Below are 27,327 nucleotides of genomic sequence, written 5' to 3'. Positions count from 1 at the left end.
TCTCTTAACTTTGATCATCATCTTCTAATTTCACATGATGATGATCAAACGATGGGTATTTCCTCTTGCAGGCAGTTGGGTCAAAGACCATAATATGAAACACCAAATTCCCTTCATACTTGAACACTAAGAAATCGCCCACGTGCAAGTCATGGTATCTGGCAAACTCCGACCAAGGCGCTCTCTCTAGCTAATATTTTTAGACAAGCTTTAAAAAAAATAAAAATTATCCACTATTTAATTTAATGACAATAATAGCAGTACAGGAATAAGGATTTAAGGATGAAAATATTCTACTTAAAAAATAAAATGCTCATCCTAAAAGATGTTAGGGACAAAAAATTTATCTTCTATGTGCCGCTACCAACGAGTGACCAATTATTTTTAGATATAAAAGTTGAACCGTTTCTTATTCCAAAAAATGGTGGGGCAGAGAATATCACAAATTTTGAGACTATTAGCCAACTTTTCTCGATACACAAAATTCTATCAAAGCTTCTAGTAACAAGGTTGACCGAAGAGTGTGAATCCAAATACTTCTGTTGATGTGCATCAATGAGTGCATAGTCTCGAGAAACAGAAAAAATAATAATAATAATAATAATAATAATGGAATTCTTGACTTTATTTGAAAAAGAAGGACATCGACTATGCTAATTGGTCCTCTCTACTCAATGTGAAGGAAAATGTAGGCTTTGGCTCAAAGTAGGAAGAGATGGTTGAAGGTATACTACCATGCTTCAAATTAATAAGTGATATATGTGTGTGTGTATGCATATATATATATATATATATATATATAGGTGTATGTATTAATCTCTACTCAAAGGACTTGGTATAGAACGTTTTTCAGAGGACCTTTGGTTAAAGTGACGGCTTTTATATTTGAGGTTTAATATTCGAATACAAAGAGGGGTCCTACAGTTATGCAGTTCCTACCGAAAGTGAACAACACAAACAATGCCTTACAGTCCCATTTCAAATATGACTATTTTCTCCATTTTGAAGTGTAGTTGAGCTTTTCTTGTATGGAGAAAATATTGACGATGGGTGGAAATTTTAAAGCCAACGTGATTGTAATGCTAAACCAAAGCCCATATGATTCTGGCCCAATCTAAAAAAGCTGGTAAAGCTCAACGCTGACAAAGCTGATGGTATTCTCTTCATGCAATTCTAAATTTCCAATATACCCCTCAGCCCACTTGAGTTTGTAGGGGCCCATTCAGTATGGCAGCTTCTAGCCCAATCTAAAAAAGCTGGTAAAGCTCAACGCTGACAAAGCTGATGGTATGTATTCTCTTCATGCAATTCTAAATTTCCAATATACCCCTCCGGCCACTTGTCAAGAGTAAGGCCCACTCGAGTTTGTAGGGCATTCAGTATGGCAGCTTCTGGCACATTGCACCTAAAAATACTAGCCCCCCATTTTCATTTTAGGCGGCTAATTAGTATTACTATGAACTCTCCCAGTCTCTTCCCGTTCGTTCCGTCAGGGACTGACCTGACTTGCCAGTGTTTGCAACTACTCTCTCCTTTTGCCTGCATATACAAATCCCAGCTTCGATTGTTAAAATTCTTAATCATCGCATGAACCAAGTGCACTCAGTGAGAAGAACATGAAAATCAAACTTCAAGATTTAAATTTATCACACAATTTCAAATCTAAGATTTGAAACTAGTGCTCCAAAACACAATTTTGCTTTTGACACTGGGGGCGAAATTCCCATTTGAAACAAGAAGGAACACATACATATATCCTTCTTTTTATTTTTTATTTTACTTCCCACTACATACTGAAACTTATAAAGCAAGCAGTTTGATTTAAATACAGAGGGCATCTCCTTCAATAAAAAAACGAGGATGATCAGTCAGACATGTTACAACAGTACATCTTCATGTACATCAACCTTTCACATTCAGCCTTTCTCTTCCCTTTTTTTTTCCTAGGCTTTCCCTCTTCGATGGCTCTTTAAATTACAAAACCCAAACCCCACACAAACAAATGAATAACTTGGGCAGGTGATCTTCCACCTCCCTTTCCTAATCACGCAGTGCTGTCTGTCACCCCCACCTCCTCCTTCCATGCTTTTAGAAAAATAATAATAATAACCAAAGCCAAGCCAGCAAAATGAACCACCTCACCTATCAACAGCATTGGTCGGGGAGGTTGACCGCGACTGCTGGGCCTCAGTTTGTGCCTGGGCCTGGGCCTGTTTCCGCTGCTCAGTAAATCTGCTGATGCGGTCAAGCAACTGTGCAGCCTTTCGCTTACCCCTGTCCGTGCCATTTTGGGCCAAATCCACCAGCGCACCAATGACCCCAAGCTCCTGAGCCTCTGCGAGATGTTGCTGGTCTCCAGAACAAAGGTGCACCAAGACTGCAGCTGCATTCTCTTTGTTCCTGGGGGATCCACTCCCTATGACATCGACCAAAACTGGCACCGCCTCTGCAGCCCCAATGGCTGCCTTCCCTTCAGGATGGCTAGCCAGTATTGCCAGTATTGCCAGTGCCTCGTCCACCATCCCTCCTCCGGCCTCAGTGAGCAGCCGCATCAGTGTGGAAACTACTCCAGCCCTCACTGCCTTCCCCTTGTTACCTTGATAAATGCACAAGTTAAACAGTGCAGTTGCAGCATCTTTCTTCCCCCGTTGTGTGCCTTCACTGAGCAGTGTCACAAGGGGTGGAATTGCCCCAGAAGCACCAATAGTTACCTTATTTTCATCAACAACAGAGAGGCTGAAAAGGGTAGCAGCTGCATTTTCCCGTGCCTCCATGCTTCCCTTCTTGAGTACATGAACTATGCCAGGGACTGCCCCAGAGCAGATGATTGCAGATTTGTTGTCCTCGCAAATAGAAAGGTTAAGAAGTGCCGTGACAGCATGCTCCTGGGTGCGTGAGTCAGGTATTGAAAGGAGGTTTACAAGGAGAGGAATGGCCCCAGCTTCAGCAATGGCAACACGATTATCAGCATTACGTTTGGCAAGGAGGCGGATTTCACCAGCAGCAGACCGCTGATCTTCAGGATTGCTAGAAGTGAGCTTGCGGAGGAGGACTTCTATCTTGGTACGTTCAGCAGGTGAGCAGGCAGATGCCTTACTAGCTCGAGAAGCCCCTGGGCGCTTTGGTGGTTCAATTCCATTTGCCTCACACCACTGTGCTATGAGGCTTCGCAAGACATAATTGGGTGTGAGAGTGGTGCTCGAAAGGCCCTGTTGTGTCTTCGGACATGTGCCATGCCCTGCTTCCAGCCATTTCTCAATGCAGGATCGTTCGTAAGTCTGCCATGGAAAAATGGGACAATTTTCACATTACAAAAGTAATGGGAAGATGACAGGAAAAAGAAAAAATAAATAAATAAATATTTGATCCCCAGTTACTGCTTTCATGTGTCATGCATTTGGGACTGTGAAAGCCAAAGGATTTTCCAGTAGAAGGGTACACTCCCACCAGAAGATTATAAAAGGCTTATATGTGACATTTTTTCCCAAAATCCCAAATAAATATTTCGGTTCTTCAGAACAATCACAAAGTTTTAGCAAACTAGATAGTGAGGACCATCAACAGTTTTAAACTTCATCCAAGGAGATCTCACATCAGAGACTGGGGATTGATTAAATGACAGTGTCTCTCCGGGGGATATCAAAATACCAGTTTCAATAATGGCAATTGCCAACAAAAGTGTGGTTCATTTCTTATGACACTTTTTTTTCCTTTTTCATGCTTTGTCTTGCAAAAATAAAAAATAAAAAAATTTAAAAAAATTGAGTAAAACTATGTTGCAAGAGGTTTTGCAAACAAAGCGCATGAACAGTATGCAGATACCTGCCCTGTCGAAACAATGACAGGATCCTTCATCAATTCAAGGGATATTGGACAGCGAAAATCATCTGGTATAATTGGAGGCTTGTGATTTCTGTCGGTTGATGCTTGCCCAGTGCAACTTGAAGGCATGCATGTCTCCCTTGCCAGAGAATCCAAGTCAGGGTTTTCTGTCTGCACAAAATCCTTTATTTTCTTCAGCAACATTGACATCTTCTCTATGCTCTCCCCAGGATCCCCAACACTAATAACCATCTCATGCAAAGCTAGAGATTCTTGCATCAGGTCATCTATTCCCATTAGTTGTAGCTTCTCTGCCAGTCTCCGTAAGACAACAGGATCAGCCGCTGCATCGTTGCTCTTGTTGTAAACAGAGAAAAGATCATCATACAGCTGGGCATCCGGTGCATCAGCCCGCCCTTTGGCTCTTCTGAACTGAGCAAGGACAAGTTCAACCTGCACACATAACAGTTAGCTTTTTTTTTTATAATACACAAAAGAGTTAGCAAGGTTGTCAAAATCCTGATTCTGCGTAGGATCATTGGGGGGTCTGCAGGATTGGATCGCAGAATCCGATCAAGAATCATAAGATTCTACTTTCAGTGTTAAAAAAAATATTTGAAATAAATGTATATGGAATTTTATGACAATTCTTAAGACTATAAGCTTAATTAATAAGTCAATCAAGTTAAAGACATAATTTAGGAATGTAGCTCAAGTGGTAGAGCCCTCGTACAACGAGGAGATCAAGGTTCAAATCCTTGCATCCCTATTATATTTGGGAATATAGCTCTCAATCAAACCAATTTATGATAAAATCATAAAAAACAAAGAGATCATTATCAACAAAAAATAAAAAATAAAAATAAAAGATAAACGGCAACTCAGTCAAAAGAGAAGAGGAAGAGGGATAAAAACAGAACTCAGTAGTTGTAGCTCGCTGATTCTGCTGAATGAATGGTTCTTTCTTTTCAAGGCTCAAGCATACCTCGAAATTGGTCGAAGACTGAAGAGTGCTGACTCTGCTGGCTGCTGAGGTGTTCGACAGAGAGAAGAGGACTGAAGAAAGGAGTCAAACACCAAAGAATGATCAGAACTGAGTGCCGAGCCGACTGAAGAGTCGACCGTGGAGGGTGCTAAACTGCTTATCGAACACTTAGAGGACTGTTACAGGAGCAGTCGACTAGAGGAGAGTAAGAGAGTGACAAGAGGTGTTCAAAAGGTTCACTCGTTGCTGGCTTGCTGCTGATCAAACACCAAAGCTGTCGAACAGAGCTGCTGGGAGCTATTTTGCCCTAGATTTCAAGATTTTGGGCTAAATGTAAAAACTTTGGGCCCTCTGGTACAATAAAAACACATATTGGGCCTCACAATTCAAGCCCAAAGAGGGAAAAAAACCCAATCCAGGCAGCATTGTAGGATTGTTACGATACTACTTGATTTCGATTCCCCGATTCCAATGATTCTGCAACAATTCTGCCACGATTCTATAGCAATGCAATTTTCCTTAGTAGTTGGATTGTAGGGGTGAATTTGAATCATAGAATTGTATGATTCTACGACTCAAGCCGCGATTTTGACAACCATGAGAGTTAGTTTTACCCCCCCCCCCCCCCCGGGTTGATGCATCCTTAATTTATGGGAGCCAATCAAAGAATTGCCAAATTACAAACTAAGAAGAGAGTTTATGTACCCTCTTCAAGTCCTTGTAAAATAACATTAGTCATTATATATATAGTGGCTTAGGAACTTGCAGATAAATTGAAAAAATTATATACAGGTTGGACCCTGTCAAAATCTGATAAGTGCATCTTTACGACACCAGGATTGAGAAGTAATCTCCATGCTTCTTTGCAACAAAATAGTTTATCTTGCCACATTAAGAAATAAATGAAAATTATGCTGTTGGGGACCTCCGAAATCAGATCTGCAGAACATGACAATATAATCTTTCAAAAACAAATTCTACCTGTTCCTTGACTTCATCGGTTATGTCCAGTTTTTCAAACGAAATCCCACTCAAAGCTTGTTCCAACTGAGCTGTCACCTCATGAAATTTATTCATAATTTGCTCCCTCTCCAAGACCTGCAAATAGCATGAAAAAGATTATCTCCAAAAAAATGGAAACAGAAAAAGCTAAAAAATATGAAGCCTTCAGGACAAAAATGTTTCATGCCTTCAAAATGATAGAGTACTAATTCAACTGCAACCTACTTGACAAAAATTACATGACTTCACTAAAGAGGGCAGTAAATGATAACATTGATAGAACATGCCCTTGGGGCACAATACCCCTATCAATGCCTGTACAACAAACATTAATCTTTGTATGTCTAAAAAATAGGAAATCCCCATTCTTCTTTGCTTTTCATCATTGTCATGGAGGTTCTCAGCCCCTTGTAACAAAATGGTGTGAGAACAAGACTCTTAAAAGGCTGACAGTTGAAGGAAATGGTAGGGAGCTCAAAGTTCCTCACCTCCTGATCAGAAATGATATCATGATATTCTATGAGATGGAAGCTCATCAAATTCTTATTTTCAGATGCTTACTCTTTGCTTCAAAGCAATAGTTTCGAAGTCAATTTGGGAAAGAGTGAGCTTATTCCCATTGGAAATGTGAATGATGGCAATGTAAAGGTTTATGAGTTCAGAATTCTGAACTTAGTCATGACACTGACAAGCTTTATTGAAATTTAAGAAGAAAAATAGATGGCTAGAAAAAGCATAGAGGGAAGCCTAACACAACCCTCTCTCCTCCTTTCTTTTCTGGTACTAAATGTTCTTCCCTGTTATTATCCCCATGAACATACATGAAGCTCATTCATGACTCACAAGTCCTACTTGTGACAATCCTTGGTTCCCATATCAGAGTCACTCTAGCAGAAAATTGAGAGGTTAACCATATTGTGCACATACAGGAGAATGGATAGGGTGTATTACACTAAGAATCTAAGATAAATTGAACCTTGATTTGGCAAAATAATAACAATAATAATCCAACAATTCTATTTCAATAAATGGGATGGCATTGTTGCTGCTGAAAATAAACTCAATGGCCATAACATCGCCAATGAGATCAGTGCTGTCAAATAGCAGTGCTCCGTTATCACCATTTTCTTTGGGAGAAGTGCAGTCACCACCAGTTTACTATCCCTTGGTATCTAAATTTAGACAAGAAGAAGGAACAACCAAAAAGATATTTGTGCCTTTGAAAGGAAAAGCTCACTCGTCCACAGAGCTCCACTTTGCCCAAGCCCCAAGGTGGTCCATCTTTCAACTAATTAATGCTTCTCATCTTCTCTACTTTCCACCCAACTGAACACCACTTTATAAATCTAGTTGCAGAAGCCACTGTGTGAGACTGAGCTTCAATCAAAGCAGGACAATCATCTCAACCAACTCAATTAAACCTTTAGGGTGCATTTGCTTCAAAGGCTAAAATTCATGAATTGGACTCAATTGAATAGAACTGGACAAGATTAGCAATGATGCTTATCATGTCTTGTTTGGACCATCCAATTGCTCAAAAGAGCAGAATATGCTCTATGTAAAAGAACAATATAATCAAAAGAAAAAAAAATAAACAAAAATCAAAGGGCATTTTAGTCCTTTTAGGGTGAAAACTAGCTAGCCTTATACCATGTTAGGGCTGGAAAAACGGGTCATGACCCATCGGGTCACTCGGACCCACCCATTTAAAACAGGTTTGGGTCTAAGGAAGTTAAACCATTTAATAAACGGGCGGGTCATGGGTTGACCCATTTACAAACAAGTTTAACCAAGTTCGGGCATTTGGATAATTTATAAACCCACACGGCCACACCCACACGACCAGTCCACCCGCACCCACACGCCTTACAAAAAAACCATAAATCCTAATCCATCTCTCACCGCTCTCCTCTCAGCTCTCGCCTCTCACTCTCAGACTCTCTCAACCCTCTCCTCTTTGTTGGCCTAACAAGGCTTTTGAATCTTATTTTGATGATAACAAATCAAGGGAATTTAACATGTTTTGGTTAAGTGATAAAGTTTCAAGAAACAAGCATATAAGTTCAAGATCGAGTGCTCAAAATGCTCACAAGCCTTATTAAAAGAGAAAGCTTATACTTCAAAGAAAATCAAATGAAAGCTTAACAAGTATTGAAGCTTGGATTTAAAAAGAGATGAAAGCTCAAATGAATATTGAAGCTTGGTTTCAAAGATAAACAAATCTAATGAAGCTTGAAGCATATTGAAACATGAAGTCAAGATGGACTCAAAGAAATGGAAAAGCATGAAGACTTGGTGCTTAGACTGTTTAAGTTTAAGAAGTCTCATGTAAGTACTTCATTCAATATCAATATGGATATATGAAGCTCTTTAGGTTTCATTATAGACTTAGAGACCAATTTTTGAAAACCCTAGAAAATTATTTTTTTAAGTTGCATTTAAGTTTTTCAAAAATTAAAGGATCTAAGTCTTGAAAATAAAAAACTGTGGAAAAATGACAGCTCAGCCAACTAACCCAAAAAGCCTAGTCAACTGACATACTTTTATTCTAAATTTTTGCTAAAACAGAATAGGCCTAGTCGATTGACCCCAAATAGAATAGGCCCAATCGACTGACCTACGGAAAATTCAAATTTTAAAAAGTAACAGGAAATTTCCAAAATTAAGTTTTTCAAATCCAAACGTTATGAAAACTTGGGAAACACTCCAAGTCACTTGGGGAACACGAAAATCACTTTTTAAACTCTATATATATCCCCTAAACCTAATGATTTTTACAACAACTACTTACAATCAAGCAATCAAAGTCTCTAATTCTCAAAACTCTCTTGTTCACACATTCTTGCTGAAGTTATACTAAATTCCTACTGATACAAACACTCGGATCTTGTGTTCTTACTAAACTACTTTCAATCTAAGAAAGAACCTCCAGTGATTAACTTCTTGAGCTTCAAATTCATTCTTTATTGATAATTAATTTGAAGTATATTAGTGCTCTAACTTGTACTAATTAGCTTTATTGTGAGAGTGTCTTTGTACACAAGAATTTGTTCTTGCTTCTTGTTGTTTTTGACAGTTCAGGTTGTTGAATCGTTGGTTTACCGAGTGTGGGGTATCGCTTGGAGAGGAGAACTCTATCCTATTGAAGGAGTGTTGTAAAGGTTTGCTCCGCCCGTAAAGGAGTGGTATAGTGGAATCCTTAGGTGTGTTGCCTAAGGCGAGGACGTGTGCGGGTATAGCCGAACCTTGTAAAAACTCGGTGTCATTCTATTCCCTACTCTCTTCAAATTTCAGCACATATATACTGCGTGGATGTTTATTTAAATTGCTGGAAATAGTTTTGTGTAGGAATTGCGGAAACCTCAAAAGGAAGTACATTAATTGAATCTTGCATAAACCTTCTAAGGGAGTATGTTCATTAAACAAGTCGTTCATTAGCTATAGCTCAACATCAAAAGACCGAATCATGGAAACTTGCTGGAGTTGTTAAAGCAACTCACATTTGTGAAGCATTATCTTGATTGATTGAATTATCCTATTGAGTTTTGGTTAAATTGTGTCTTGGCTGAATTTGTGATTGAAAATCTAACCATGCATGTCTTTGCTAAATTCAAAAATTAGTTGAGAAAAAATTTATAAAAAGAGTTTAAAAGAAATTTTTAAATCCCAATTCACCCCCCCTCTTGGGAGTACACCTTACTTTCCACTCTGGTCTAGTGCGCTGCTGCCTCAGTGCCTGCTCCAGTGCTCCCTGCTGCATGCTGCTACAAACGATCCACTCGGATAGTAGGACCACTCCTTGTCCTCGAGGTCGAGTCATGCAACCACTGCCATCTGCGCCCAGCACGCCCGCACTCCTTCAATCTTCCTCTTCCACTTCCAAGCAGCCTCGAAGTTGCCGTCGCAGAACCAACACGTCGCACTTGAACGCCATTGCCGTCTCTCACCCCTTCGATCTTCCTCTTCCACTTCCAGGCAGCCGTCGCCGTCGCACCTACACGCCGTCGCCATCTCTCATCCCTTCGATCTTCCTCTTCCACTTCCAAGCAGCCTCGTCGTCACAGCACCAGCATGGCGCAACCGCACGCCGTCGCCGTCTCTGAAGAGTCAAGCCTCGCCGCCGTCACACCGGTAGCCTCAACCCGTTCACTCTCACTCTCCCTCTCCCCCTCCCTCTCACCCTCAACCTCCAGTCCCTCTTTCGGATCTCTCAGTATTATCAATTTGTGAATCTGTCATAGTGTCACTCTACAAACAAATTTTTTTTTTTAAGATTTACTCTTTAAAAAATAATTTTAAAAATTAAAATATATAATTACTTTTTAAAACAGGTAACCCATGACCCGCCTGTTTAATCCCATTTATTAAACAAGCGAATTAGGATTGGCATGTGTGTGACCCATTTAACATTGACCCGTTATGACCCGGCCCATTTTATAAGCCGGCCCATTGACAACCCACCCGGACCCGACCCGCCCACACATTTTGCCACCCCTATTACCATGTAATTGGGACAAGGCCCCCTCTCCCTTGGTCAGTCCTATCCCACAAGTATTGCACCAAACTTAGGCTAACGGTGCTTAATGTCACAATCCTACATCAAACTTGTACTAGGGATATCTTGGATATATAAGGATGGTTTCAGCGGTTACATTTGGCACCAGAGCCACCTTGGCGATATTTTCATGTGGAGTGATCCTAGACATACATGTAGGTCCCATGCAAAGGTGTGGGCCACTATGACAAAAGTGTCAAAGATTATAAAGGAGAGTCTCTCATAATCTCGCATCAGACATGTGCTAGGGAGATGTTGGGAATATATGGATGGTTTTAGTTTCAAATATGTGAGGCATCTTTTATAGGACAAAACCGTAAGTGGAGCAAAGCCCCACACCTTGGTTGGGCTAAGAACATCACACATAGCCTCGCATAGCCAAGCCTACTTGGGCCATTGCCTAGCAATCATATAAATATCATGGGCACTTGGCTTCATGGGTTTCACAATCAAAGTTTAATGCAGCTTTCCCACAAAGAAAGCAAGTCTGAAGCATAATTATAATGCTTAAATGTGCATTGCGTCTGCCACTTTCTTTCAACATATAATAAAGCAATCATGAAAAGAAAGGATTTAAGCTGCAGTGATTATTAAAGATTCAAAATCATATATAGAGCAAAGTTGGGAAATGATCAGGACAACTGAAAACGGCCTTACGTATGCCACTTTTTTCAAACAAAGAATAAAGCAATCATGAAAAAGAAAGCATTTAAGCGGCGGTGATTATCAAAATCAAATATAAAGAATCGTTGGAAAGTGATCAGAAAAACGGAAAACAGCCTTCCTACTGAAATACCTAAACGCAGATGCCTTATCTACAAAAGATGTCCATTGGCCTTCCGAAGAACAAAATGCCATACACTGTACATTGTACAAAAAAAAAACACACCCCCTCAGATTCTTGTAAATATCCACTTGTCTTGAGTTGATAAGAGTTTCAAATAGAAACTTTGTGCTCTTCTCCAATTTGGATTATAATCTACATAACTTTGTTAAATTCAGAAGCAAAATGGTAACCCAAGCAAAAGGTGTGTGTGGATGGATGTTCACGTAGAAACACAACACAACAGCTTCAATCTCAAGGACTGAAGTCAATATTTAGCAGATTTGCCTATTATCTTACTAGCTTACTTCTACTACTAGCCCACCTATGTTCAAATCTCCTAAAGTTTCAGGGTGATTCTTCTTCATTTCTTCATCTATGTTGGTTTTGTCAATCAAATCAATTAAGATTTTTGTCCTGGTCTATTTCCAATACTCTTCCAATCAACTTTCTTACTCCAAATTATTCTTTTCCCAAAATTAATCCGAAATCCAGCATTGGTCTCTATGAACAATGAACATTCAACATGTTGAAATTTGCCTATTTCTTTTATATAATAAAAAAAAAAAAAAAAAAAGGGGAAATTAGATTACGGATAAAGTAGGAAGGAACCATTGACATCATTTAATTGAGTAATGAAATAGCCTTTTGTATTTGGAACAAACATAGCTTGTACTCTTGAATTTGCTTTCCAAAACTGTGGTGAAAATAATAAAGCACCATATGAGACTGGGTTTCTCTAAAATTATCCACAATGATGTCAAATAACTGCCACTAATTTGATCCATGACCATAATATCATCTTCTCAACAGTACAATCTTCTTTAAAGTCAATAAATCCACAAAAAGCACTCCATTTGTATTCCTTGCAACTTCTCAAAATTACAAAAGCATGGTGCAAGCCCATTAAGCAGCTCAAAGTGGAGGTGTGATATGAGTTATTGTACTCTAAAAACATGTCACTGCACAATCAAGATGAAAAAAGCCAGTACAGACAAAAAGATCAATCAGTGCTAGTTAATGAACTGTTCAAGTGCAAGATGCATACATGAGAGGGACAATCATAGAAATCAAGTTAAAAATTTTCCTTCTAAATAAACAAAACACACAGATAATTGCAAAGGACATTCATGCCAGCATCACATTCCATTTCAGGCCAGTCGTTCCATAGGTAGGTACCATAAATAACAAAAAAAAATCTCTGTAACGGTAGCAGCAAAAATGGAGAACAATGGAGAACTGCACAAGGAAAAAGCACTAAAGAATCCCAAACTAAAATAAATAAATAAATAAAGCGATAAATTGATAGATGCAGATTCATATCACATTACCTTCTTCATCCGTCTTCCTATGCAATCTTAATCAACATCTAATAATCCAATGGAGCAGCTTCCAATGCACGCTTTTAAACTTCCATTAACAGTTAAATACTAAGTCCAACAGCGTACACTGATTTACAATTATTTTTGCTGAATAATCAACTAAAGGTTAATCAAGGAGAATATTTGCACCAAAATAACTCCCCGTACATTTCCCTATATCTCAGTTTGGCCGCAAAGAAAATTCAGGAAAAGAACAGCAATTAAAAAATCTTAGTTCTATCCCTGCAGGACCCATTCAACAGAGACTAGCATTAACATTTGCATTAGTAGATGTAACTCTTTCGCTATTCGGAAATAAAAAACAAAAAAAATATCAGACGCACATTTTACATTCCTTCACTATCCTTCCCACTCCTTATCCCCAGTTTTCTGAGCAAACAAACAGATAGAGTAATGAGCCAATCAACAGCAACCATCAGGGAAGAAAAACAGATACAACAGGAAGCGATTTCACCAGATCATCCCACAGATCCAAAGACAAAAAAAACAAAACAAAAACAAAAACAAAAATAAAAAATAAAAAATAAAAACAATTCTCAACGCACCACTAGCATGAAATTGAATACGTACCATGTAAATCTTGCTCCCTTGACTTCCGAATCTAAGAAGCTCTCTAGCCAATTCCAAAGCTTCCTTCAGCGAAACAAAGACCTTCACGCAATCCGGAGGGATCGGCTCTTTGCTATCCCGAATCTCCTCGAACATTGGCGTGAGGAGCTTCAATCGCCTCGCCAGATTACAGTACTGCTTCTTGACAGTACCTCTGAAGTCCGAGATTGCAGAAATCTCGTTGACGATGTCGAGAAGGCTCTGCGCGAGTGAGCCTCCTCTCGCCTCGTCGACCATGGCTGGACCTGCGAGATCTAAACCACAGATCTGCCTGCAACTGGTTAGAAATCAAAATAGAACTACGAAGAAAACCACAGCAGTTCTGCTAAATTCTGCGGAGGTAAACTGAAACACGAGCTGAGTTGCTGGTCCAAACCGTCTCCTCCATGAATGCAAGAGAGCGAGCGAGCGAGCGAAAGAGCGAGGAAGGACGTGTAGATGTACGGGAAGAAGAGAAAAGACTTTTTTGGTGAGCGGCTGTGTGCGCTTAACCAGGGTTATGATTTAACCCAGGGGGTTTGGTGTGGATTGGGAGTTGGCTTCATCTTAGCTGTCACAAACACAGCGGCAGACGGGATATCTTTTCGTAGCGGCGGCGCGGCGCGGTTATCTCAGCTGTGAACATCCGCTTGATTTTAGTTTTACGGGTTAACTTAAGCCAGGCGGATAATTTGAAATTTAAATGACTATTCACTCTATTTTTATTTTTTGTTTCTTTTTCTTACAATTAAAAAATAAAAAGTGAATATACAATTTTTTTTTTATTTCTACTATTGATTAAATGAACCTTTTCAATCATTTTTCTCATTCAGTCATCCTTTCTAAAATATACTTAATTTATAAATTATTTTTAGTTAAAATATTTAAAATTAATGGATGTAAAAATAATTTAACAAATTAAATTTTATTTTAAATTTTATAAAAAAAATATTTTCCATTAACTTATACTCCCTGTCATTTCAAAACAACCTTTTCCTTTAATCATCTTTCAATAAAAATTTTTTGATTCCCCTCAAAGTTTACAAATCATCTTTCAAATTTAAACATTATCATAACTGTGTAAATATTATCACTACACACACACACAAAGTTGTATAAATTTTTATTAAGAGTATAGTTACCTGTTACTATAAGTTTGTTTAATTTGAGGTTCTTTGTAATTTGTAAAATAAGAATTTTATTGTCGATACTCTAATTTTTTTAGAAAATTCTAGTTAAAGTTTGTCTTAATTTATACAAGTGTATGTTGTCTAAAGTTTTTACCGAACTTTGAGATTGAGGTTTTTATGAAATCGTAAACAAAGATTGCCCAGATACATAAGTGTTTTAATTTATATAAAGACAATAACAAATAACAAATAAAATATTCATAAAATTGTAAGTTATATATTTTATAGTATTTTTTGAGAGAAATATTAGAATATATATTTTTATCATTGTTAAAAGTCACAAAACATGTCAAAGAATTGCTTGCATCAGTAATTTATTTAAGAATTGTCGTTAAATGTTCCATGCAATAGTCACATGTTATAATAAAAAATAAATTAAATAAATTATGGTTATTCGTCTCAAAGCAACATCATATTTTTCTTTGTAAACAATTATATACCTAATACAATGATTTTATATTTTATTCTTATATGATTCTATTATGTAAACCAAACATAACGTAATGCCATTAGATGCAATAAAAAATGCACCTCATTTTTGTTTTGCTTTTCTTTATATTCGGCGTAACTTTGATTTTAAATATACCATTTCTATGCCCCATTTACTTCAAAGAATAATGTTTCTTTTTAAATAACCCTTTTCAAGCTATATTTTCTAACATCAATTGGGCGCGCCAAGAATGGAAGTTGGAAGGGGTCAGGTTCGGAGAAAGTTGGGAACTGGCATGGATGGCAACAAGAGGAGGGTTGCCACTATCAAAAAGATTGAAAATATTGACAATAACGAACTCAGAGTAAACGGTCATAAGGGAGGAAAAAAAAAACTCGTTAGAGAAATAGCTTTGATACCATGTACAAGAATGCAGAATACTTCATTGATATGGAGAGATCCTATTTATAGGATTTGTACAAGGTATAGTTGTTACAAATTCAAAAAGCATTTAAATACCAAATCAAAAAGATCTTAGACTATCAAATTCAAACAAATATTTAAGTAATACAAGGGAAGAATCTCAGATTATCACAGACTATTGAATATCAACAAATCTTTAACTGTGAGGATTATCGGCAATTCAGCAACCAGCAGAATCGTCGACGATTTGCTCTTGGAAAACTTTCTGTCAGACACCATGGAAGGGTATATAGAAACAGTCGATAATTTGTTGGAAAATTACACAATTTCCTTTATTAAAACATCATGAGAAAAATATTAATTTGAATATCTTTACTCTAGTCTTTTATATACATTGAGAATGTTTCATATGCAGACCCTTATTAATTAGTATAATTGTGTACAAATGTGACATTTCTATTACTACACTTATATAATCGATGAATTGAAATTGCTAACTGTGTGAAATGAATAAACATTGGATGCTACTCCTACCTCCGCAAACGCATGTCCACAACTAAATGAGACAAAGTTGAAATACCTAACCAACAACACGAATTTTTTAAACATGCACATGCATTAAAACATCAATCATGCATCTTTTTGAGGATGGGAAAAAAAAAAACTTTGCTTTCAAGTAATGCAAGCACTAACTAGAGCGAAACCAAGCTTTTAGAAAGTTATAATAATAAATACATTAAATATCATCATCATAGAGATCTTGTTTGTCTCGTAACAAAATGCAATCCATTTTTCGAGATTGATGAAATCAATCAATGGAGTGAAAAAAGATCACAACAATGAGAACAAATATAGGTAAAGAATTAGGTTTCAAAAAAAAAAAAAAACAAAAAACAAAAGGGTAGAACCTAGCTAGCTAAAGTTCTTTCATAGGGTCTATTGTTTGACATACATATACATTAGTTACATATATATATATATATATATATATACTATAATTTTTTATATATAAATATAGATATTTATTAATATTAATATTAAATATTGAGTGGGATATATAAAAATATATTTATTGATATTAATATTCATATTCAAAAGATGCTAACCCACAAACCTATAATTAAGGGCTTTGCTTGCTAGTTGCCTACCTATTTCCATGAGATTCTGTTTAGGTGGACCGCGGAGAATTATTTTATTTTATTTTTTGAAGGGTGGGGGTGGATTTACATTAAATTCAATGCTTTGGGTCTATGAAAGATATTGAATTTTTTTTGAAAAAAAAAAAAGAAGATAGATTGAGATAATATTTTGAAGTATAAATTTTAGAATTTGAATTTAAATTTGCAATAATTTAGAGAAAGGTTAATATAATTTTATGTTATATTTATTCTAATCCATAGAAACCTAAAATTTAGAATTCGAATGTCTTACTTTCAAATGCAAGATGACAATTTAATTTTAGGTATATCATTTTTTAGGACAATTAATGTGTAGACTTTTGAAATATCTAATTAAATAAATACGATGTTGTTAGAGATGGAGTCAGAAGACAGCTAAGAGACAACGCGTTGCAAGCTTGGAGCTGAGTCAGAAACGCGATGGAATTTATCTCTCCATTAATCTCTTCATTATAAACTTCCATTTGTATTTATTTTATTTAATTATGATTTAAATTCCAAGCCTATAAAAGGAGGGTTGTGGAAGATGTAATACACAGCACAGTAGTGCAGAGAGAACACAGAGAAGCTCAGAGAGAGCAAAGAGGAAGTAGGGAAGAAGAGAGAGAGAGAGAGAGAGAATGAGAGAATTGTAATATTTTCCAGCGAGATAGTGAATTCTTGGTGTGTGTTCCGTGGATGTAGGTCGTTATTGACCGAACCAGTTTAAAATTTTGGTGTCACTTTGATCTAGATGCTCACAGGTTCCTAACAAGTGGTATCAGAGCCCAGTTGGAGCAGAAAAGTCATATTGGAAGTGATCCCAAAATTCAAAGCTCTGTACAGTAGATCAAAATTGTATTTTAAGGCCACCATCACATTCAGTTCTCCAAGACGAAAATAAGGGTGCAAGATAGAGCTCGAAAGGAGCCTTGTAGAAGTTACACGCGCCGCCACGCGCCTTGCCGAAGCAAGACGCCTCTCCATGCGCCGCACGCATCTTCTTCGCCCGATCTGCCTCGACCCGACCCGATTCAATACCCGACTCGACCCAAAAAGTCACTCAGACTCGGGGTAACCCAAGATCCGATTCTTGACCCGAGTCTGACCCTCCGCAGCGCGCCACGTCAGCCACCACGTCGGCAGAGTCACCACGTCAGCAGGTTCTACCACGTTAGCTGCCACATCATCTGTGGGTAGGTACCACGTCATCAGTGGGTCCCACTCCTGCCACGTCAGTGCCACATCATTAGGTGGGCCCCACACCTGCCATGTCAACTAGTTTGACTAGTTTTGACCGAAACTTTGACTAAACTTTTCGGAGTCGTTTTAGGTCCATTTTTCAAGCGAATTGAACTATTTCGAGGGTTTTCGATCGTTCCAGATCCAACTGCGCTATCCATTTGAACTAATTCCATCTTTAGATCAGTGAATCGAGATGTCGAATGAAAAGAGCTTAAAAATTGAAATGTTGAATGGAAACAATTTCGGTTTCTAGAAGATGCAAATAGAAGATTATTTGTTTGGGAAGGAATTGCACTTACCGTTGAAGGGTAAGCCAATATCCATGAATGAGGATGAGTGGGAATTGCTTGATCGAAAAGCCCTCGGAGCCATCAAAATGACGTTGTCGAAATCTGTGGCGTTCAATATCAAGCATATAACATCCACCAAGTCTCTGATGGATGCGCTTTCTAATATGTACGAGCAGTCTTCAGCCGCAAACAAGATACATCTCATGAAAAGACTATTTACGATGAACATGTCTGCAGGTGAGAGTTTCAGTAGGCATTTTAATAACTTCAATGAGTTGTCTTATTAACTCGCCTCAGTCGGGATAACGTTTGATAATAAGATTCAGGCTCTACTGATTTTCAGTCAGTTGCCTGAAAATTGGAATGGTGTCGTCACTGCCATCAGTAGCTCTGCAAGAATATTGAAGCTTGTATACGATGAGGTTGTCAGCATGATTTTGATGGAGGAAATAAGAATGCAGCAGAACCATAGCTCCAATTTGAGTTCACCCTTAACATGGAGAGTCGAGGCAGAGGAAACAAGCATGGACCATCAAACAACCGCAACAGACCTAGGCCTAGGCGGTCTAAATCCGGAAATCCCAGAGGTACGCAGGACATAGGTTCCCAGAGCACAAAAGTTATTGAGTGCTGGAACTGTGGAAAGAATTGTCATTATAGGAACCAGTGTAGGAGTCAGAAGAAAAAATTCGAGACGAGGGCAAAGACAGAAGCAAATATTGCTTCTTAGAATGATGAGATGTTGATCTGCTCTTGGGAAAGCAAGCAGGATTCTTGGGTCTTAGACTCCGGAGCCTCATTTCATGCCACATGCTGTAGAGATTGCCTAGAGGTAATTTTGGTAAGGTGTACCTTGGCAACGATCAACCTTGCGACGTAACCGGTAAGGGAGTTGTGAAGATCAATATAAACGGGTCAGTATGGAAGCTGATGGATGTCAGGTATATTCCAAACCTGAGAAAGAATTTGATCTCAGTTGGTCAGCTGGCAGATGAGGGATACACGACAAAATTCATTGGTGATAAATGGAAAGTTTCAAGGGGTGTACTAACGATTACGCGAGGTAAGAAAAGCGAAACACTTTTTCTAACCTCCAATGCCTCCATGTCTATTTCAGTTGCTGCAAGAAATGGTGACAGCAATATCTGGCACCAACGACTTGGTCACATGAGCGAGAAGAGACTCAGGGTGATACATTCAAAGGAAAAATTGAGTGGTCTACAGTCAGTGCAGGTTGACATGTGTGAGGATTGTATAGTCAGGAAACAGAAGAGGGTTAGTTTCCAGATAAACACTCGTGCCCCAAAGAAGAAAGGACTGGAACTAGTCCACTCAGAATGTGTCGGGACACATCAGCAAACTACCGAGATTCCTCAGGCAGAGGAACATGTGGAGCAGATCGTCGTACCACTGTCTGCTATTCCAGATCCAGAGCTTAGGAGATCTACTCGATCTCATATACCAAACAGAAGGTATATTGATTACCCTTCCTACAGATGAAGGAGAGCCCAAATGCTATGATGAAACATGTCAAGTGGCAGATATGAGCAAGTGGGATCTTGCGATGAAAGATGAGATGAAGTCCCTCACCTTCAACAAAATGTGGAAGTTGTCTAAAGGCCTTCACAACAAGTGGGTGTACAGAATCGAAGAGGAGCATGACGGCTCCAGAAGGTACAAGCCTCGGTTGGTAGTCAAAGGCTTTGAGTAGAAGGAAGGGATTGACTACACCGGCATCTTTACACCAGTTGTGAAGCTGACAGCCATTAGATTAGTCCGCAGAAATCGAGCAGATAGGAAAGTAACGACTACAGAGAAGCTGAAGTTGTGCTCAACTTCAGTTGGTCTTCATGCTTGAAGACACATATTTTGAGCACATCATTTATTCATGATACTGGTTGAGGAGGCATCTCTGTCTCAAAGTGGGAGATTGTTAGAGATGGAGCCAGAAAACAATCAGGAGACAACGCGTTGCAAGCTTGGAGCTGAGTCAGAAACGCGGTGGAATTTATCTCTCTGTTAATCTCTTCATTATAAACTTCCATTTGTATTTATTTTATTTAATTATGATTTAAATTTCAAGCCTATAAAAGGAGGGTTGTGGAAGATGTAATACACAGCACAGTAGTGCAGAGAGAGCACAAAGAAGATCAGAGAGAGCAGAGAGGAAGTAGGGAAGAAGAGAAAGAGAGAAAGAGAGAAAAAGAGAGAATTGTAATATTTTTCGGTGAGATAATGAATTATTGGTGTGTGCTCCGTGGACGTAGGTCGTTATTGACCGATCCACTTTAAAATTTTGGTGTCACTTTGATCTAAATGCTCACAGGTTCCTAACAGATGTGAATAGAAAATTTAATCTAAATTTGTTTGTAAACTTGCTAGTAAAATGTGATTCAAAAATAAAGTTTCAAACTCTAAACATCTTGGTGCTTTCGAGAGTATTTTAGTTTGGAGGAAAAATTATTTATAGGAATAAAATGGAATATAATGAAAAATTTAGATTAAGGTGAGACAACAATGATTTCTCATTTATTTATAATTATTTAATTCAAACATGAATATATATATATATATATGTGTGTGTGTGTGTGTGTGTGTGTGTGTGTGTGTGTGTATATATAGACATCTCCATATTAAAATTTTTGCGAACAATTACTCATTTATATTCTCTTTATAAAAAAATTTAGATTGGTATTTACTTTATGATTATAACACTTCTTTTCCATACCAGCTATCAAATTCTTTTATTATAACTATTTTATTCCTAAAAATAGGAATTGTATAAGCCAAACATAACTTAATTTCCTTAAAACCACTACTTTCAACAAATTATTTTGGAATTATTTTTATTAAATAGTATTATTTTATTTTTTATTCTACACCAATATATATATATATATATATATATATATATAAACCACATTCAAAAAATAAAAATTAAAAAATACTCAATGGATCATTATTTCTCTTAGCCCCATTTGAATCAATATTTTGTTTGAGAAAAAAAATTAAAAATATATTTTCATTATATTTTATCTTTATATTAAATAATATTAAAAATGAAAATTTGTTATAATATGGTTAAAAATTAAGAAAAAATTTTATGTCAATTATACACAAAACTAAAATTTTATTCAATAATTTACTATATATATATATATATATATTAACTTTCTTTGATAACCACCGGATATAAAAAATAAATTTTTTATATTTTCTTTTCTTTCTTCATATTTCTTGATTCTTAAAAATAGATCCTTAATATTATTTTTTGTTGGGGGTTGATTTATCTACCATGGCATGTGTGGCCTGACATGGCACATTTGTGTTTTGTCTTTAATTAATTCAACTCTAAAATCTACTAATTGATCAAAATATTTGAGAATTTTATCTCAACTTGTTTTCATGAGACATGAATCCTTACATCTATTGAGCAACCTTTGAGAATTGATCAAATTTTCTTGCTTTTGTAATATTGTTTGACTGAAAAATGAAAATGATCTCAATGAAAAAATTCAAACTATTAATTAGTTAAATAATTTATCGTTGCTTCATGAATTTTTTTTCACTTATTTTGTAAAAGTGTATGATATGTACAAATAATATAACCTGAGAACTGTATCAATAAGCTTCTTAGAATGTGAATCCTACACAAAACATGAGGTTTGAGTAAAGTATACACAGTATTCAGAATCACATAGTTGACTAATAGAAATTAAACTTGATGAAAGTTGAGGAATACAATAAACATTAGAAATACACAAATAAGATGAAATGATGAAACCAGAACCTACCAATGGCATTGGGATGAGTAGCACTTGGATCAAATTTCTAAGCAAACAGAGATACACCTGAAGTGGATGAGGAGGACAAACCTATGGAGGGAGAAACAGATAAGGCATTAGGCTTTGATGTAAAAAAAAGTTTCTACAACTACTCTACAATAATAAACAGTGTGGGCACGGTGGAAGACAACTCTTTTGATGATGTAGTGGCTACAGTGTGATAATGCCTAGGCTTTGAAGTCTGTTATTGTCCCTTAATAATAATGGACATTGAGCTTTCTAATGACCCTTCTACTTGCAAAAACTACACTCATCAATGGTTCTGACGTCGATTTTGACCTTTGGAAGATTGCTTAGATGATACAGTCAAAATAGTTTGAGTGGGAACTGAGAGAAGACATTTACCCATATGTGACTTGAGATGCACTTCCTCTGTCATTAGTTCACTAACAACTGAATCAGTAGAGAAAAGAGGGCTCCAATGAAGGATAGAACCACGAAGTGCCTCAAATTCATCTTTAAGTGTCATAAAAAGTTGAACAAGTTGTTGTTCCTCTCTATAAATGCAGTAAGACTTATTCAAATTAAGATCTGCAGGTTCAGTTAGTGCCAATTTATCCTAAAAACTAGTCATAAGAGTGTAAAATTGTTGAATACTTTGATCTTCTTGCCTTACTGCTCTAATATCCATCTCTAATTGATATTGTTTAGCAAAATTGGATTGCATGTATAATTTTGCTAAATAATTATAAACTTGCTTAGATGTAGAAAATTTAACTACCTGCATACCAATTGACTGATCAACAGAATTATTAATCCAACACAATAATTTTTGAATTATTTACCTCCCAAATGGCTAACAATTCTACATAATTCTCTTTATTACTATCAGATAGGGCATAGACACATTACCAAAAACATATCCCCACAAGTTTTTTTGAATCAAAAAATTCTTCATAACATATGTCCAATATGAATAATAATTTCTATTTAATTTAACACTAATGGCTTGGAGAGAATCGTCTCTTTCACCAACCATCTTCAAATGCAAAGAAATTAATTGTAGAGAGCCAATCAACAAATGAAGTCAAGATGTTGTAAAAGAAATATTGTCTGCTTATATCAATGAGAAGGAGAGAAAATCTTGGGTTTGGGAGCCGCCAAGAAAACCACTTCTTGAAGCAGTAAGGCTGGTCTACAATTTTCGATTAGTCGTATTGCTCGGTTCCTAAAGGCTGGCAAGTACTCCGAGGGTAAAGTCATACTAGCACTGGTGACTGTGTGTTTGCAATCGCAGGGAAGATTAGTAGGGCCGGCGAGCGACCAGAGGGCAAGGATGTCCACTAGAGTTTCCCTAAAATTTTTGGTTTACAATTTCCAGCTATGTGGTGCGACAGTCTACATATTCCTTGAAACTTTCAGTTTGACAGTACTATAGTCAAATTCCGAAGGTGCGACGGTTGTGTGGTGCGACTATCTGCAATTTCTGACGGTGCGGCTGTGTTGGAGGTCTAGTCTAGTCTGGTTGACGCTGCGTGCGGCGTTGGGAGACAGGTGGGGTTGTGCGCGGCGCTGGGAGGTGATGCGGCGACTATGACTCATAGGAGAGAGATTATGATTGTTTATGTTCTAATACCATGAAAACATCCATAATCCAATACAGAGAGAGAGAGAGATTCAATTGTAAAAGAGAGAGAGTTGCAGCCCAGAAGGAAAGTTTAATTACATAATTGAATACAATTGGAAATAATAAACTTAACCCTAATAATGATATTAAGATCAAAGTACTCTTTAACTAAAATATAACTTAAATATAAATATTATCTAACAATATTAATAAATCTTCATTAAAAATATAATACTCAATATATGTAATTATAATATGAGAAGTTCTCAATGATATGGGTGCACTATGAGTAATTAATATTAAATAACAGCTAAGCAAATGAACACGGCGTGGGGATGAGTCTCACCTGGGTGCCTTGGGTGGGGCCATGTTGGCCATTAGGGTAAAAGTGAACATCATCATATGAGAAGATAAAATAGTCAAAGATAATTAAATTAGATGGTTTGACTTCCAGCACCAACGCCCCGCGATGCCAATGCAATCCATGCACTGCGGGTCCCTTCACGTAAACCAACCTCACGGGCCTTCTCTGGAAATACGATTTCTGGCCCACCGCCTCACCTGGGCCTACCGGAACCATCAGATATACGCGGCCCACTTGCATACACTGCCTCTCAAGTGGGACCCTGCCCCCAAAAGACAGCCGCTCTCTCGAAACCGCGGTTAAGGACCCCAGCCGACCTCAGCCAGCCGATGGAGCCGATTGGGCAAAATGTCCAACCCAGACGTGGATCCCACAAAAAGTAAAGCATTCTTGAATAGAAAATTATTAGGTTAGACCATTTAATCACATTTTATCTCATTCCATTCATTTCTTATGAAACCTATTAATTATATTGTGTCAAAGTATCACTTAGATAATTAATAGAGTCTCATCGAAATTTATTAAGTTAGACTATGTATTTTTAAATTTTAATTTTTTTAATTAAAATTTTAATTAATTATTTAAAATATAATTAAATTAACTAATTCAATAATTTTTTATAACATAAATTCCAATAATCTCCATGCAACTTTTAGTCACAAAATGTTTTATAACATCTTAAGGATTGATGAATTGTAAATTTTTTATTAAACAATATTTCCCTTTTTTTTTTACGAGCATTTCTCTAAATAATGAATTTTAGTGGTAAGGCAAATGATGATCCGGTGTAGGCCGCCGTGGCACGATCCGGTCTTGGAGTTGGAGGCTAATAGGGTCCGTCCACGTGGCTTAATCTCTGGGGCATCTGTGATATTAAATCACGAACGTTGAAGTGTGGGGTCCAGGGACAGCAGCGGTGTGATACAGAGGCATGTGACACGCCGTAATGACAGCTCAGAGGCTCCTAAGAGGTGGACCCCGCGTTTGGTCTATAGCGAAGAACCCTAACGGCCTTCGTTTACGAGATATGATTGCGTCACCTGCGGGTGTGGCGACAGCCTCCATCCCTGGCGCCAAATTTCGCTGGCCAACGGTCTGATTGGTAGAACGTGAAATTGGACGGTCCTGATCCATTTTTCTCAAAGAATATCAATAAAAAAAATAAAATCCTTGTCTTGTACGTGCTAATCATGGCCACGACGTTACAAGGCTGTGATCAAAGTTGGCACATATTGCAAACCTTTTTATTTATTTATTTATTTACCGATTTCACATTCACATTTTTATAATTGTTATTTTCCGCTGCTATAATAATCTATTGGTTATTTTTCAAAATAAAAACATAAAATACTGTTTTGATTTTCAAAATATTCTACAAATTCTTTAATTGATTTTTTTTTAGTTTAGTCATTTTTCATTTACAAGAATGTGCTTGGTCATACATTAGTTTTTCTTTTTGTTATTTTTAGAGTAATTGGTGATTTACTTTAGTAATAAGATTATAGTTTCTAATTTTATAGCATTAAGAGATTGTCTTGCAAGGAAAAATAATTAGAGTGATCGAAAGTGATATATGTTTTAGGATAAAAAAAACATAGTGCTTATAAAATGTAAGTACTTTGAAATTAAAGAGAGCAAGAACGAAAGAATAATTCAAGTAAACCTTCTACAATGAGTATATTACTTCATGATAAAATTAGAGCAAAACACTTAATCATTTTGTACTCATCGACCTTTTCTGTTAATTTGTCGAGTGATGACTTCCTCCAAGGAAAAAGCAATTAGATGATTTGTTTAATGTCGTAATCTTATCATTCCTTGAAGATTATGTGTAATATAACTAGCTTTTTTTGTTTAAGTCATATGGATGCATCTTGGTGTGTTAGAATGTTCCATATCAATTATTCTTCACTCCCTCATCCAGTTTAGAAGTTAAGCAAATGGAGTTGAGTTCTTTTTGGGACTTTTTAGTCCAAAGTCCTTACCAAGATCTTTGCAGTCTAATGTCCTTAAACCTAATATATATGCTTAGCTCTCACTTTCTTTTGAGTGTTTTTGGGTGTTAGAAATTAAGCAGTGCTCTCACAGACACAACTTGATTAGTGTTGTTTGCAAATGAAATAAAAGATGTGTGTTTTAAGTAAGTAGGCAAGAAAAACAAATTGAAACTATTAAATTACCTATATACACAAAATGATGTCTTCTTTTGAAACATCAAATAGTTATTTCATGAAATAGGACAAGCGATGAATAAATGTGAAAAACTTTCATATTCGTCCATCCTAATTTGATCATTTATGAACACTAATTAAAGGTAGGAAATGATTCTTTTTTCACTTCTATATTCTTGCCCATTCTTCGAAGATATTTCCTACGTATAGCTTCCTTGAGTTTGTTATTGTTTCTTTTTTCCCAATACTTTCTGTTTCGAGCCAAATGTTTTTTGTTACTTTCATTGTAAAATATGAATTCAATCTTACTTGGAAGAATCTTATTCATCCACGTTGTTTGCTGCTGTCAATGAACTTTCTTATCAACCTATTATTAGGTCTAGCGAGGAGGATGAAGCCACGATGGATGCACAGGAGATCTCTACTAATGAGTTGGAGGGCCTTATAGTGAACCAATCACTTTAAATCCCTAGGCCTACTAGGAGATTCCACATTCCAAAGTCTTTTCTCTATGCCCACTTGAATGTTGCAAAGGGTTTGCAATTACCAACCTTCGACAATATGCTTCAATAAGGATGCCCAAGGGTACGACTCAAGTTCCCTCTTCTAAATCTTTTTGTTGAAGTTTTAAATAATAACAAAATCCCTCCCTCTCTTCTCTTTATGAACTATTGAGGAACCAATATTATAGTTTTCATTATACTAATGAGGAAACATGGTCCTTGACGTTTTAGACTTAAGGTACTTTCATTTTTTATTTCCCTTGAAGAAACACCCTATATTTTATAAGCAATGATATTTTTATGCTAAGTCAATGAAGCATTTCATGTAGAAGGTGGTGTCTCTTCTATTTATGATTAGAATGACAACTATCTCTTTGACAAAGAACAAATGATAAGAAAGAGTTGGAGTGGTTAAATTGGCCATTTTCAATTAACTGCAAAAGCCAAAAAGGGAGAAAAAGAGGGAGAATAAAATACCCTTTTAGAAGGGTTTTGAAAGATTATAATTTTTTCCTTATTTCTTTTTATTAACTAATTAGGGAAAAGCAATTGCATGCCGATTGGAACCTGGCCAAGTTGAATGCTAGGCTGTTATTGCTTATTTATCTTGGTCTTAACTTTTTTTAGTTAATCTTTGCATACTTGAGTCCCTTTCATTTGCTTCTATACAACTTTTGAGCTCTTAGACACTATACTCAATTATAAGGACAGAGCATAGAGAAAAGGAAAGAAGAAATGAGCTTGAACAAAGTAACTTTACTAAATAATACCCATGTAAAGGGAAATAATTCACCAAGGAAAAGAGGATGTAGCTAGGCTCATGGAGAACTCATTGCGAAAAGAACTTCAAATGGTGAATATACAACTATCATAAATGTTAACACTGGAGGAGTCCATAGGCGTGCTTAATACACATGGATGAGCACCAACTTGACCCAAAAGTTTAAGCCTATTGGGTATTGAGTTCAACCATGTATATAAGCAT

The 27,327-nt window shown here is 36.9% G+C and overlaps 1 protein-coding gene across 1 annotated transcript; it reads right to left on the bottom strand.

Moving 5' to 3' along the window:
• Positions 1 to 858: 858 nt before the first annotated feature.
• On the bottom strand, positions 859 to 13,656 carry LOC131149540 (U-box domain-containing protein 13-like). Its single transcript, XM_058100084.1, has 5 exons — positions 13,140 to 13,656; positions 5,789 to 5,905; positions 3,823 to 4,275; positions 2,143 to 3,278; positions 859 to 1,539 (listed from the first exon to the last, which is right to left on the bottom strand). The coding sequence occupies exons 1-5, from the start codon at positions 13,413 to 13,415 to the stop codon at positions 1,455 to 1,457; spliced, it is 2,067 nt and encodes a 688-aa protein (XP_057956067.1). The 5' UTR covers positions 13,416 to 13,656; the 3' UTR covers positions 859 to 1,454.
• Positions 13,657 to 27,327: the final 13,671 nt, after the last annotated feature.

Source organism: Malania oleifera, chromosome 2 (assembly GCF_029873635.1).
Source record: "Malania oleifera isolate guangnan ecotype guangnan chromosome 2, ASM2987363v1, whole genome shotgun sequence".
Lineage (NCBI taxonomy): Eukaryota > Viridiplantae > Streptophyta > Magnoliopsida > Santalales > Ximeniaceae > Malania > Malania oleifera.
This window is presented reverse-complemented; position numbering and strand designations above follow the sequence as displayed.